This window comes from Chionomys nivalis, chromosome X, assembly GCF_950005125.1.
Source record: "Chionomys nivalis chromosome X, mChiNiv1.1, whole genome shotgun sequence".
Classification (NCBI taxonomy): domain Eukaryota; kingdom Metazoa; phylum Chordata; class Mammalia; order Rodentia; family Cricetidae; genus Chionomys; species Chionomys nivalis.
Window position 1 is genome coordinate 132,370,204 of NC_080112.1, and position 15,772 is coordinate 132,385,975.

At 40.2% G+C, this 15,772-nt stretch overlaps 2 protein-coding genes across 12 annotated transcripts in view; both read left to right on the top strand.

Moving 5' to 3' along the window:
- Positions 1–15,772, top strand: part of Reps2 (RALBP1 associated Eps domain containing 2) — a 294,750-nt gene that overhangs the window by 63,823 nt on the left and 215,155 nt on the right. The window lies entirely within an intron of this gene.
- On the top strand, positions 4,065–4,468 carry LOC130867336 (cytochrome c oxidase subunit 6C-2-like). Its single transcript, XM_057759206.1, has one exon. It carries the CDS (start codon positions 4,112–4,114, stop codon positions 4,325–4,327), a length of 216 nt encoding a protein of 71 aa, XP_057615189.1. The 5' UTR covers positions 4,065–4,111; the 3' UTR covers positions 4,328–4,468.

Sequence of the window (15,772 nt, forward strand, 5' to 3'; positions counted from 1 at the left end):
CAGTAACTGGAAATGACTGAACCATGTTTGCCATGGGGGCCTGTGAGGCCCCCCTCTCACATTTCCCATCTGTATCAGGTTGTCTTGTCTATCGCTTGTAGACCTACATTCATTCGTCCAATGTCTGCCTTTTCCACATCTTCTACATAAACCTGAAGGCTGAGTCCTCCTATTTCTGTTATTTCTAGAAGATGCATTATTATTATTTCTGAAAATCCATTGTCTACAATTCCTTTTCATATGACCCATTTTGCCACATTTAAAACATTTCGTATTCTGATGTCTCCTTTTACCATTGGAAATTGCTTCTTCTACCCATGCTTCAGTGCCATAGTCAAATGTATCAACATTCAGTGTATGCAAGACCCATTCTTCCAAGGGCGCTGATCTGAGCTTTAAAGGCCCCAAAATCCTTTTGCATTCCACATTTGCATTTCATAAGCCAAAGACTCAATCATCATACGTCTTGCTTCTGGGTCAGATATCCCTATTTGTACAGCTTTAGTTAGTCTTTGTAAAAAGTCACTAAAGGGTTCTCTCTGACCCTGTTTAACTCTGACAAATGATTCCATTCTCTGTCCTGGGTCTTGCACCCTGTCCCAAGCCCTTAAGTCTGCTGTAGTACACATGGAGAGTGTGTTTTCATCCAAATTAGCTTGTTCCTGAGGGTCGGAAAAGAGCCCCTCTCCTAGAATTTGATCTAGGGAAATCTCAGTTCCCTTCACTCTTTCCTGCTGTTCTAAAAGTCTAGCCTCTTGCCTGAATAAGCATTTCCATTTCAATTGAGGTTCACTCTCAAGTACCACAGAACTCAACTGTAGCCAGTCAGAGGGCATTGCTCTGCTTGTCGTGGCCCAAGATTTTAGCATCTCTTTAATAAAAGAGGCATGCATCCCAAAAGTCATTACAGCCTGTTTAATTTCTTTGAGATCATTCATACGGACAGGCTCCCATGTATCTTCCTTGATGACCCTAGGGTTTCTGGAACCAACCACTTTCTCTGTTGTTATTACTGGAAAGGCAGGTAGAACTGTAAGTAGAGCTTTGTGGGAATTGTCCCGGAGAGATTTACCCACAGATGTAGTTAAAATTTGTCTTTCTACCCCTTGCTCTTCTTCCTCAGAATTTAGAAATTCCTCAATCTTTTCAATTCTATTCACCATTGCCTTCTGCAATCTCTGAATCTCCTGTCCAGAATTATGTTCCAAAGCCTTCATTGAGGATTCTAAAGTATGAAGTTTGTCCATTAGAGATAACATCTCATCTTTGGACATATTTTTTATAGCATAAACCGTGCCTTCTTGTATTGACAATCTTTCCGCCAATCTGTCATAAGCTTTAGACAAAATCCAATTGTCACATTCAGCAGTTTTGATTCTCTCCGTTAATGTTTCAGTTCCTCCAGAAAGTTTGAATATTACAGTCCAAATCAGCTGTTCCCTTTTCCATAGTAATGAATTTCTCCTTAATATCAGCCATTAATGTTCCAGTTCTTACAGAAAGGGACTGAATCTTACGATCCAAATCAGTTGTTCCCTCTTCCATAGTAATGAATTTCTCCTTAACATCAGCCTGTACCTCTTCTAAATTTTGCTCAGTTTGTCGAGTTGTGTTAAACAAAGATCTGTTCTCTGCCTGGAGAACTTCACACTGATTCTTGAGAAGATTGTTGTCATTCTCAATTGTTTTTAAGCATTCAACCTCTGCCTTAAGAATCCTGGATTCGTCTCGTAAAGACTTTATCATATTTCTATTATCAAACCATATAGTACCAAGGAAAACTACAAATCCCAGAAAAATCCATAGCTGTGGGGTGACAGACACCTCTTGTAAAATCTCTCACATGGTACAATCAAAAAGGCTGTTAAAGTCTTGAATGGTAATGTTTTCAGACATTTTTCTTATTTATAAAAGAAAATTATTTACCTGTAATGACGTTTTCCTGCCAGTGGTGGCGAAAGAAATGCACCTGAGTCCACGTGGTCTAAGCCAGAGCCGGTCTGAAACAATTAACTCAAAACCAAAAACTATTGTACTGCCTGAGAAGTTAGATTGGTCGTGGAAGGGGTCACTTTGTATCAGACCAAATCTGCTGCTGTGGTGGCTTTTGCTTCAAAACTGCAGGTGCTTCCGCTAATTCAGGCAGCGGGGTTCTGCTTCATACTTAGTCAAGGCAGGCAGGGAGCGGTTAACGTGCTCTGGCCCGAGTAAGTCTGAAGGACGGGGCGGGGCCGCAGGCTAGTCTTATGGGGGCTGAGTGGGGGTCGCCACTCTGCGACTGTATCGTGGCCTGGAGTGGGGGAAGGGAAAGTGAGCTGGGAGTGCGCTGTGAAAGCTAGCGGGCTATGCTCGCTGGAGCCCAATCACGCTTTCTGAGCTCCGGTAGCTAACTTGCTCGCAAAGGCTGGGAAAGATTGAGCTTGCGCCCCCCGTGCCAGGGCGGGGGCAAAATAGCCCGACGTTGGACGCCAAAATGTAACGGCGTAAATGAATGCAGACAGATTGTAAAAATATATACAGCTTTAATGGGGAAATAGACTTACAGAACCACAGGCTCCCATGGAGAACAGGAAAGCAGAAGAAGGGCCGACTGGGAGCACGCAGGCAGATTTATATGTAAACATTAGCCCGAGGCAAACACGCCCCCTAATGGGCAGGGCTTATCCCTACAAGCACAAATATATATTCAAAGCTAAGGCCTTTCACATGCTATGAAAGTACTCTACCACTGAGTTATAATCCCAGCCCTCAAAAAACATTGTGTGTGTGTGTGTTTGTGTCTGGGTGTGTGTTTAGGTGTGTCTGTGTGTGTCTCTGTGTGTTTGTTTTTCAGACAGAGTTTCTCTGAATAGCCTTGGCTATCCTGGACCTCAGTCTGTAGACCAGGCTGGTCTTGAACTCACAGAAATCTGCCTGCCTCTGCAACCCAAGTGCTGGGATTAAAGGCATGTACCATCACTGCTCAGAAGCCCCTCAATATTTTTAAGGTCCATTCATATAGTGATATATATCAATATCTCATTTATTTTCATGGCCAAATGACATTATGTTTTCTGGATATTCCACATTTTGTTATATTTGAATTTTCCCACTTTGAGCTATTATGAATAATACAGACATTTGTATTGTTTCAATTTTGAGCTATTTTTAATGATTATGCTATAAATATTCATGCATAAATTTTTCTGGTCATATTTTCCATTCTCTTGATTACACTCACAGAAATAGTATTAAATATTATTTAAAATAATTATTTTATGTGGCTAAGTGTTTTGTCTACATCTATGTGAATGTTCCACGTGAATGCATGGAACCTGAGGATGCTAGAAGAGCTGGAGTTACAGATGGCTGCAAGTCACCATGCGAATGATGAGGACTGGACCTGGGTTCCTAGCGAGTGTTTTTGTAATTTCTGAGCCAGCTCTCTAGTCCACTAAATACATTTTTAAAGCCTAAAATATCACTTGAATTTAAAAATTTAGAATCACTGAAGCACTTTTAGAAATTTCTTACTTATATAGAACACAAACTAGTGTTAAAGTGGAAAGAATGTTAACTTTGTGTGTGTTGGGTTTGATAGGAGTTGAATTCTTGGTTTATGAGGTGTGGGGAGATTTATCAGTTTTATGTGCATATTTTTATTCATGTTTAAAATGTTCATGCCTCTGGATTTTTCAAGGGTGCACTGCTTCTTAAAAATCACCAGTCCCATCTTACTGTTTGCTTTGGCTGTGGGTTTGCCTTAGTATATGGCCTGTGAAGGCTAAGGTGTTTGTCTTCTTCCAGGCAGAAGCCTTTCTTCTTTAATACTGGGGATGGAACTCTGACCTCATGCATGATAGACAAGTGTCTAACTGTGAGCTACTTTCTTAGCCCCAGGCTTTAAGCGAGTGGTTTATTTTTCTTTCTTTCTGCCTTGACAACTGGTGATGTTGCAGTTTTACACAACTCCATCAGTTTGGGTACCAGATGATAGTGATGTTAATCAGAAACTCAGTAAGTTTTGTAGTATGAGCAAGTACATGATGCTGTTTTAAGCCATTAAGATTTGGTGACTACTCCATTTCGGCGTGAACCAGGAAGGACGTTGGGGTGGAGGACATTCACGACCATGAGTTCCGGTGCGTTGCTGAAACCTCAGATGCGTGGTCTTCTGGCCGAGACCCTGTGGGTTCACTTTGTTGGTGCTTTCATCGTGGCCCTGGGAGTGGCTGCTGCCTATAAGTTTGGCGTGGCTGAACCCAGAAAGAAGGCATATACAGATTTCTACAGGAAGTACGACTCTATGAAGGACTTCGAAGAGATGAGGAAGGCTGGTATCTTCTAGAGTGCGAGGTGACATCAGAATGTTCAGAATTATTTGGATTGCACTAAAAGAAGTTCATCGCTGACCTGTGTTCCTGAACTGTGAAACATGAATATGTGGGCTAAGGAATAGTTTATCTCAATAAACAGTTAACAGTTATATGACAAAAAAAAAAGATTTGGTGACTATTTGATATTTTAACATAGTAGTCCCCAAGCAGGATAGATATTTAGTCCCGTGTACCTTGAGACATGTGATTATGTCTGCTGATTTTTTTTTGGTTATCATAATTAAGAAAGTGACATATACCTAGTGAGCACAAAGCCCAGGATAGTTAGTTCTCCAAATAAATAATTATTTAACTCCAAATGTCAGTAGTGGTATGGTTGAGAAACCCTGTATTAGTGTAACTTAGTTAATAATGCAAGGTTGTTGAAAAGATCAAGTGGAATAAATTGTATAAAGCTCTTTAGCATATGGGGTGGCTTTTGTTTTATAACTATGTGGCAGAGCCTGGCAACAGCTCTGAGGTCTTCCCTTGCTTTTATGGAAATTGGTCTTTTTAGACTTTCCTAAGGATCAATATTATTTAAACACAGTTCTTGTGTTTATAAATTGAGGAGCTTAAAAGAAAAATCATTTATCCATCTTAAAAACTGAGGGAATTGACTGGACATGATGATGCTTGTCTTTATCTAAGCCCTTAAGCAGGAGGATCAGGCAGTGAGTTTCAAATCATCCTGGACTATGTAGGAAGTTCCAGAACAGCCTGGAAAGGAAGGAGAGAAGAAATGTAAGTGTGAATGCATGTGTGCTGTGTGAGTGTATGCATGGGGAAGGGGAGAACAGGTAGAGAAGGAGGAAGGAGGGAAGCTAAACTTAAATATTTTAGTGCCAAGTTCTTTGTGTATAGCTTGAATTTTTTAATAAAGCTCTTTGAAATTTGTATACCCATTTCCATCTTGTTTTTGTTCAGGAAATAGGAAACACTCATAGAGTTTATGTTTGGTCAGCCTAGGATTTGAAGTGCATTTGTCTACCTCGAGATACCTATTCTTCCATGCTGTATACTACATTGGTTTCAACAGTGATGGCAACTTTGATTGGTAACAGTTGCATGTTATCTTAGTAAGATGTTAGCTTAAAGCTTACAAGCTTAAAAAAGAATGAACGGTTATTATTTCATATCATTTCTGTGAATTAGGACAGGAGAAGATACTCTGGGATTCGGGCTTAGGGTCCTTTTTGAGGTTTCAATCAAGTTGTGTTCTAGGGCTTCAGATATCTGAAGGCTCTGATTAGAGGTTGAGGTTTCATCCACTTCCATGATGATTAAGTCATATGGTACTTGGCAAGAGGCCTCAGTTCATCACCATGTGGGCCTTTCCTTATGATCGTTTGAGCATCTTCAGTCATTGCAGACAGGACTGCTGACTGCCCCATACTGAGGAATCTGAGAGAGACAGTAGAGTAGTAGTTACAATTATCTTTTATTATCTAATCTCAGAAGTTATATGTCATGACTTCTACCCTCTTCTATTAGTCATATTCCTGACATAATATGGGAGACCAGGTATCATGGTACCAGGTATCATAAATAGCAGAATGTAGAGATCTTTGGGTTCCATGTTAAGATACTCTTTTGCCACTGTTATTAAAACATATTGTATTTCTTTTTTGAATGGTTTTTATTGAGATATTTATTCTTCTCCACTTTCCTCCATTCCTTTCCCCTTGCCTTCTACTCTCCCATGATCCCCATGCTTCCAATTTACTCAGGAGATGTTGTCTTTTTCTACTATGTAGATTAGATTCATGGATGTCTCTCTTAGGCTCCTCTTTGTTGTCTAGGTTCTCTGGGATTGTGAATTATAGGCTGGTTTTTCCATGTTTTATATTTAAAAGCCACTTATGAGTGAATACATATTATATTTGTCTTTCTATGTCTGGGTTGCCTCACTCAATATGATGTTTTCTAGCTCCATCCACGTGCCATAAATTTCATTATTTTTCTGCTGTGTAGTACTCCATTATGTAAATGTACTACCACATTTTCCTTATCCATTCTTCAGTGAAGAGGCATTTAGGGTGTTTCTAGGTTCTGGCTATGACAAATAATGCTGCTATGAACATAGTTGAACACATGTTTTTGTGATATGATTGAGCATCCTTTGGGTATACACCCAAAATGGTATTGCTGGGTCTTGAGGAAGGTTGTTTCCTAATTTTCTGAGAAATTGCCATACTGACATCCAAAGGGGCTGTACCAGCTTGCACTCCTACCAGCAATACAGAAGTGTTCCCTTTTCCCCATGACCTCTCCAGCATAAGTTGTCATCAGTGTTTTTGATCTTGGCCATTCTTATGGGTATAAAATGGAACCTTAGATTTGTTTTGAGTTGCATTTTTCTGATGACTAAGGATGTTGAGCATCTTCTTAAGTGTTTTTCGACCATTTTAGATTCCTCTGTTAAGAGTTCTCTGTTTAGGTCTGTACCCAATTTTTTACTGATTATTTGTTCCTTTGATAACCAATTTCTTAAGATCTTTGTATATTTTGGAGATCAGACCTCTGTCTGATGTGGGGTTAGTGAAGATCTTTTCCCATTCTGTAGGCTGTTGTTTTGTCTTGTTGACCGTGTTCTTGGCCTTACAGAAGCTTTTCAGTTTCAGTAGGTCCCATTTATTAATTGTTTCTCCAAGTGTCTGTGCTACTGGGGTTATATTTAGGAAGTGATCTCCTGTGTCAATGCGTTCAAGTGTACTTCTCACTTTCTCTTCTCTAAGGTTCAGTGTGGTTGGCTTTATGTTGACGTCTTTGATCCATTTGTACTTGAGTTTTATGCGTGGTGATAGCTATGGATCTGTTTTCATTCTTCTACATGTTGGTATCCAGTTATGCCAGCACCATTTGTTGAATATGCTTTCTCTTTTCCATTTTATATATTTTTTGCTTCTTTGTAAAAAATCAGGTGTTTGTAGGTGAGTGGGTTGATATATGGGTATTCAATTCAGTTCCATTGGTCCTCCTGTCTGTTCTTATGCCAATCCCAGGCTGTATTTAGTACTGTAGCTCTGTAGTAGAATTTGAAGTCAGGAATTGTGATGCCTGGTCTTGCAGAGGTCTCTGACTTGGACCTGCTCCTTCAGTGGTCACTTCTTTGTATCTGCTTCTGTGGAGGTTGCTGCCTCGGGCCTGCTCTGGCAGAGGTTCCTGGATCATGCCTTTTCAGGCACAGGTTGCTGGCTTGGGCCTGTTCCCACATATGTCCCTGGCTCGGGCCTGCTCCCACAGAGGTCTCACAGAAGTCTCTGTCTTGGGCCTACTCCCTTGGCAGACACTCCCTCGTACCTGCTCCTATAGATGTTGCTTGCCAGGGCCTGCTAGGTCAGAGGTCACTGGCTCAGGCCTGTTCCTGCAGAAGTTCCTGGCTTAGACCTGATCCTGCAGAGGTTTCTGGCTCCGGCCTGCTCCCTTGGCAGTCACCCCCTCATACCTGCTCTTCTGGAGCTTGCTGCCTTGGGCCTGCTCAGACCCATTGTATTTCATTTTTAAGTGCTATAATTCCAAACACTTATTCTATTCTTTAAAACATTCAGATTGGTCAGATGTAGTGGTACACACCTTTAATCCCAGCAGTGGGGAGCAAAGGCAGGTAGATCTTTGGGAGTTTAAGACCAGCAGGATTCACATAGAGAGTTCCAACATAACCAGGGCTACATAAAGAGATCCTGTTTCAAAATATTCAGATGATCTGAAATATAAGTGAAAATATAAATTTAGTTTTCTAAATATTTAGCAAATGGGGAAAATAAAATACTTGATATAAAAGTTATTGTTAAGGACACCAAAGTTACAGAGAAACCCTGTCTCGAAAAACCAAAAAAAAAAAAAAGTTATTGTTAAAATACTTTATTTGTGGGATTTAAAATCATTTTTGTTTTAAGTTGAAATATACTTAGCAGTTTTATCTCAGTCATATATACTGTGTATAATGACCAGATCATAGTTGTTGATGTGTCTGTCGTATTTATCATTTCTTTGTGTTAGGAACATTCAGAATTCTCTCTCTAGTTATTTTGAGGTGGATACTTAATCACCAATGGTTATAGTTACTCTACTTGATATCAAACATGGGAAGTTAGGACTTCTGCCCAGCTGCATCTCCAGACTTATACCATTCCCACCCTGGTACAGGACTCATTTTTCAATGAGGTGTTGCTAGCACAGCCATTTTTTAAAATTTATTTTTACTGAAAAATTTCCACCTCCTCCCATTTCCCTCCCCTCCCCCCATCCCCCTCCTCCTCTCTCTCCAGTCCAAAGAGCAGTCAGGGTTCCCTGCCCTGTGGGAAGTCCAAGGTCCTCCCCCCTCCATCCAGGTCTAGGAAGGTGAGCATCCAAACCGGCTAGGCTCCTACAAAGCCAGTACATGCAGTAGGATCAAAACCCAGTGTCTTTGTCTTTGGCTTCTCAGTCAGCCCTCCTTGTCCGACACGTTCAGAGAGTCCGGTTTGATCACATGCTCCATCAGTCCCAGTCCAGCTTGCTTTGGTGAGCTCCCATTAGATTGGCCCCACCGTTAGCACAGCCATTTATAGTGAAGCTGGGTTTTGTTGTGTAGTCCTGACTGGCTTCAAACTCATGGCTTTTCTCTTGCATCAGCCTTCCAGGTACTGTTATTATAGTCATTTACTACCACACCCAGTTGTATGTGATCTGGGAATTGAACCTAGGGTTTTGTTCATGCCGAGTACTCTACTAACTGAATTATATCCCTAGCCCATTTTACTGCTGATTTGATGTGCATGAATGCCAACTAAAGTATAAGGAGATTTGTAGATGCATGGCTGGGTGGCATCCACTTCTAGTTAATGTGTTGTGTCTGTTAGTTCAAGTGGCTCTTGGAAAGGCACTTTGAACAATTAGCATGGAAATTTTACCGGCATAGTTTACAGATTAAATTACGTTTTTCCTGAAAATTGAGAATGGCAACTGGTACTTTTCTTGACTTAGTTGAGCTATGCTTTTGTTTAATATACTTGGTTTAGAGCTTTCAGGAATTGGAGGGCTCTAACAAGGTACAAGGTATATGGCTTTACTGTGTCTGATCATGCACCCACAAAATAAAAATGTTTCTGCCCTAGGGATCAACACGTTGCTTCTAACCACTGTGCAGTGCAGTGGCTTAAAACTTTTTGCTTCCTTCAAACATTTTCCTTTCCAAATTGTGTTCAGTTGACTGTGACCAATTTTCCCCAGGCTCTGTCTGGCTCACTCGCTTACGTTCTTGACTCCTGCTGTTGCAATGTCTTTTTTCATTTACACAGTGATAGCTTTTCTTGTTTTTTATCATTTGGTTTGACACCCTGTATGTCATATTTCCTTTCTTAGACATAGGGGAGACTGGAAAAAAAACCTCCATGATTTGAAAGAAAACTTGCAAAAGTGATAAGCACTGTGAAAGAGACAATTTTAGTTTTAATTTTCCCTGTAGCTAGAAAGGTGAGTTCCTGATGGGAAGGCCTATTTTCTCATTTCACACTGTCCAGTGAAGGTGGCCAGGGCAATCATCACCAAGCAGGATGCCCATACCTCTTCTGTTTTAAGTGTAGCTGGGTCCAGTGTGCTTACCATCATTCATATAGGTTAGAGTAAAAACAAGATATAACATAGTTGTCTATGTAGGTTAGTGGTGTCTAAATAGAGTTGGCACCCAATATTTGAAAATTGGGAAGCTAGAGGTTTTTATTAAAGTTATTTATTATCAATCTTAGGAATATTTTTGGTCATCTTAAACACTTGACCAATTCTATTTTCTGATACTGAGGTTTTATTGGCAGTCCTTTTAAAAATGGGCTAGGATAAGAATAAAAATCATTTATGAACATCCATTTGAAATGCTGAAAATGTTCTAACCCAGAGAATTTTATCTTTTTTTTTTTTTTTGAGCGTAGCATTCTTAAGAGCTGACTTTTGCTGGGCAGTGATGATGCACACATTTAATCTCAGCACTCAGGAGGCAGATCTCTGTGAGTTTCAGGCCAGTCTTGTCTACAGAGCAAGTTCCAGGACAGCCAGAACTACACAGAGAAATCCTGTCTTGGAAAACCAAACCAAGAGCCCCCTCCAAAAAGAAATGACTTTTATTTTGGGTTTTCTGATGTGTGTCAGTTCATAATCACTTTTGTGTGTGTGTGTGTATGCATGTACGCACATGTAAAATGTTATGTTGGGACCTGGGTGGAATATAAATATTTTATAGGCCTAAATCTGAGTCTAATCTTTTGCAAGGTTTTGGGAGAAAATCAATTTCCTCTGCTCTGTCAAGGTTTTTCAGGTCAGTGCTCTTTGGAAGTCTCCCAATTCTCTTAGATTAAAATAGATTTTGTTTCTGTGCTACATACTGGTATCAGTTTGTAGGACATTGGGATCTAAAAAGTGAGAAAAGAGAGCCTGGTAAGGTATTCGTGCACTCATTTATTTCAGCGAAGTTTTTGACACACTTCACCTTTGAGGAGCCAAGCAATGTATGTGCTTTCAAAGACCTCATTTGGGAAAAAGTTGTTATTGCCACTTGGTAGGTGAGGCTCAGCACTGAATGAGATCTGCTTGGTGATGTGCTAACTTGCTCACTAGAACTGACCTGCTCACTAGACCTAACCTGCTCATTGGAGGCAAATGTCATAGGCTCTCACTAGTATGGCCTTTTGGAAGAGGACCAAATCAAACTTTTTATAGTTTTAGCTCTGTAAATTCCATCTCTCAGGACCCCAGCCCCAGTTGTAAGCAAACTAGCATGGTATGAACCCATTTGCATTGAAAATCAAAGGGTAGATGATTTCATACTTGTGAGTACCCTTGTGGATGTTTTGAAGAGGAATTTATCATAAATTATGTACTTCTTTGCTGTCCAGTTGTGCTAGTGGGTGAATGACTCTGTTGTGATCTGACTTAAAAAAAAAAGAAGCCAAGACTATATGTTTAGGGGATATTTTGGTAAAAACAAAAGCATCAACATTAGTGTTTATCTTTTTCTGGAGAATGCAAGGATGTCCTCCAATCCCAGTTCTGGGTATTGAACATAGGGCCTCTCCTACATGATAGCCAAGCACTTGTATCACTGAACTGTATTTCCAGTCCCTTTTTTCCTGATTAGGGTCGCATATATCCCAGGCTGATTTTTCACTGTTTAATTGGGGATGACCTTGAACTACTGATCCTCTTGTGTCTACCATGCAAGTGCTGGGATTATAGGTGTGTGCCAAAATGGAAGTTTCTGTTTTGCCTGGTCCTACAGCCATTCAGTCTCAACAAAACACACAGAGGCTTATATTAATTATAAACTGGTTGGCTTATAAGTTTAGGCTTATTATTAACTAGCTCTTACAACTTAAATTAACCCATAATTCTTGTCTGTCTTAGCCACATGGTTTGGTACCTTTCATCAGGGAGGCATTCTCAACTTATTTCCTCTGCATTTGGCTGGTGACTGTAGACTGAGCCTTTCCTTTTTCCTAGTCTGGTCACCCTGCCTATACTTCCTGCCTGGCTACTGACCAATCAGTGTTTTATTAAAGCAATACAAGTGACAAATATTTACAGGATATAAGAGCATTATCTCACAGCACCCACCTACCCCCTTTTTGAAATGATGTTGTCTAGACTGAGCTTGAATCTTCCATAACCTTGTCTCTGCCTCCCAAGTAGCTGGGATTACAGGCATGTGCCATTATGCCCAGCTCACAGTGACTATTAACTTTACCTGTCCTTTCCTGCAAGTTATGTGAATTTTGTCTTATATTTAGTACTCTATATGACATTATTACTTTATTCAGGCATTTTTCTTTAGATGAGAATTTAGCAGTTTTTTTTTCTGTAAAGGCCAGATGGTAAATATTTACTCTCCTCAGGCCAGATGGTCTGTCACAATTGTTCAGCTCCACTATTGTAGCGCCAAAGTGGCCATGGAAAATATGCAGATGTCTTTGCATGCCAATTTTCAATGAAACTTATTTATATAAGCAGACGGTAGGGTAGATTTGACCCATAGGATAATTCCTAATTTAAAGTCATTCATATCTTTTTTCTTTTCCTTTTCTTTTTCCTTCTCCCTTCCCCTTACCTCTTCCCTTTATCCCTTTCTTTCCTTTCCCCCATTCTTTTTAGGCTTGCCTTGAACTTGCTTGGTAGTGCAAGCTGGCCTTGAACTCCTGTCCTCTGTGCTCTTCCTCTCAGGTGCTGGGATTACACATGCTTCCCCTAATATGGTTTTTGTCCTTTATTTGTTGCTACAAGTTTGAATTTCTTTCTAGAATTTTTTTCTTCTGGTACTTAGGGTTAATCCAGAATCTCACATATACTGAGAACATGCTTTACCACTGAATTGTATTTCCAGCTCTTGGAATAATTTTTCAGGCAAGGGTGTCTGTTCTCATCGTTTTTCAACATTATGTTGTGATTTCTAGCCAGTATGATAATTAGGTAAGGAAAATAGAAGGCATACAGATTAGAAGGATGAAAAAACTCTCTCCATTTACAGATTATCTATGCAAAGAAACATGAAATCCGTAAAAGAATTCCTAGAACTAATAAGTGAATCCAGCAAGGTGTGAGATGCAAGATAAATGTTCAAAATGAATATATTATATACTATCTATGAACTCATAAACACTAAAGATGAAAAATACGCTGCCTGGGTTGAGGGTAGAGTACTGGGTTCAATGGTAGAGTACTAGCTTAGTATGTATGATGCCCTAGGTTCCAAAAAGTACTGAAAAGTAAATCTAGCAAAGCATTTGCAGGACACATGTGTTGAGAATCACACTGATGAAATAAATCTTAACAGATGAAAATATATACTGTAGTCATAATTGGAAGACTCAGAATAATTGGAGTTTCAGTTTTCTACAGATTGAGAAATAAGTTTAAGATAATTTTATAAATATCCTAGCAGGATTATTTTAATATATATTTTTTGTTTTTATTTATTTATATTTTGTATCTGAGTGCTCTGCATGTATACTTGCTGGCCAGAAGAAGGCATCAGATCCTATCATAGATTGTTGTGAGCCACCATGTGGTTGCTGGGAATTGAACTCAGGACCTCTGGAAGAGCAGTCACTGCTCTTAACCATTGAACCTTCTCTCCAGGCCCTCATACTTTTATCTTAAAGCACAACAATAAAATCTATACGAAATGGCAAAGGATTGGAACACCTGACCGTATTTTACAAAAGAAGTATAAAACAGGAGGAATTAGTCACATGTTTTCAGAACGTACTGCGTAGTTACAGCAATCAAGACTGTGGCAACAGATAAATGGAACAGGACAAAGAACCTGGAAATAGGCCCACTTATTTTTGATTTGATTTCTTGGATTCTGGCACTGGGCTGTTATTTCACTGCCTTGTTCTTGATAGAGACACACTCTACTATGCTCACCCCTTTATTTATTAATTTATTTTTGAAATGAATTCTCATGTTGCCAAGTATGGTCTTGAATTCCTGGGTTTAAGGTATCATTTTCTAAGCTTTGAGTAGTTGGGACTTCAGGCACACACCCTATTACAAGACTGTTTTAATTTTTTTTTTTTAACAGAACTTGCCTCAAGTTTATTTGTAAAAACAGCATAAGGTCCTGAACATCTGCAAATACTGTGTAGGTGTTCACACCAGTCCATCTGTCTTCACATTGGCAGACTGAGACCTTTTTTATGGGGCCTTCACAGGGGCCTGGGCACCTTTGGGAGCCTGAGCTGCAGCTGAGGCCTCTGCCTTGGCTTGAACCTTGGGCTTTGTTTTTGGGAGCCTACGACCCCTGGCCATGTAGCTTCTAATCCGCTTCCCAAGCTTGAGGTGAGCAATTAAAGCCAGGCGGGTGAGTTTGCGGCTGGGGCCCTTTGGCACCTTGGGCTTCACCACCTGGGACTTCACCAGGGCCTTGATGGCCTCCGCATGTGCGCTCATGGCCTTTGCATTATTTGTCTGCATCTTCTTCAGGCCTTTCTTGTTGTGCTTCTTGGAAAAGCGCATGTTCCTCAGGAACTTGGGGTCAACCCCCTTGAGAGATTCGTATCTTTGTGACCGGGGTTTCTTGATGCCGTTTCTGTGCCATTTCCGGGACTGATTGTGTGTGGTGTGGTTCTTGGACTTGGCCATGGCTGAACTGTAATCGGCGGCTCCCGAAGCGCCTGCGACCGGAAGAGAGCTGTTTTAATTTTTTTATTAACACATTTTAATTGCATGTATTAGTGGAGTTCAGGGTGTGTGTGTGTGTGTGTGTGTGTGTGTATACTGTGAAGTGATCAAATCTAACCACTCCATTTCTACTACATTCCCAATATCATAAAAAACCACCCCAGTTCTGTTATAGTTACTTTTTGTCACTGTAATAAATTATCATAGCCAAAACAACTTAGGGGAGGTAATGTCTTATTGCAGTTTGTAATTCCAAGTAACAGCACATCATAGGGAGAAGTCAAGGATGGAAGCAGCAGAAACCATGGAGGATTGCTGCTTATTGACTTGTTCTCTCTCTCTCTCTCTCTCTCTCTCTCTCTCTCTCTCTCTCTCTCTCTCTCTCTCTCTCCTTTTCCTTCTTCCCTCCCTCCTTTTGTCCTCCCTTCTCCCTCTCTTCCTCCCTGCCTCCTTCTCTCCTTTTCTTTCTCTTTCTCTTCAGGACAAGGTTTCTCTGTGTAACAGCTATTGCTGTTTTGGAAATCACTCTGTTGACCAGGCTGGCCTTGAACCCAGAGATTTACCTGCATCTGTCTCCCTAGTGCTGGGATTAAAGGTGTGAGCCACCATGCTTGACTTCTGGCTCACTCTTATACAGTCCAGCCCCACCTGCCTAGGGATAGTGCTATCACCAATTAAGACAATATCCCACGGACATCCTGCGGGACAGTTTGATCTAGCCATTTCAAATGATTTACCCATTTTAAATTAGATTATTTTGTTGTTAGTTCTTTGAATTCTTTATATATTCTAGAGTTTGTGCTTTTCTTAAGACAGGATCTCAAAATGTAGCCAAGATTGACTTGGAATTTACTGTGTATCTCAGGCTAGTCTCAAAACTCATGATCCTGAGTACTGAGATTGTTGGTATGAGCCACCGTGCCCAGCTTATGCTCTGGATATTAACTTGGTACCAGATGAATAGTTGAAAAATATTTTCTCTGATTCTGTAGATTGCTGCTTTGCTATTTTGACTGTTTTCTGTGCTATTCATAACCTTTTAAGGATTTTGGACAAAATTTGACAAGCAATTTTAAATAGGGAAGAAGAGAGATAACCTTTTCAACAGTTGGTCCTCATCAGTTGAGCATCAACAGTAAAACCAAAAACTTCATGTTTTACAGCAAAATAATGAACAAACAAAACCCTTCAGCTCCCCCCCCCATCAAAAACCAACCAACTAAAAACAGGTCACAAACTTAAATGTAAAACTTAATAAAATAGAG

Excerpts from the sequence above, each read along its gene's own strand:
- LOC130867336 (XM_057759206.1), top strand. The coding sequence starts at position 4,112 with ATGAGTTCCGGTGCGTTGCTGAAACCTCAGATGCGTGGTCTTCTGGCC.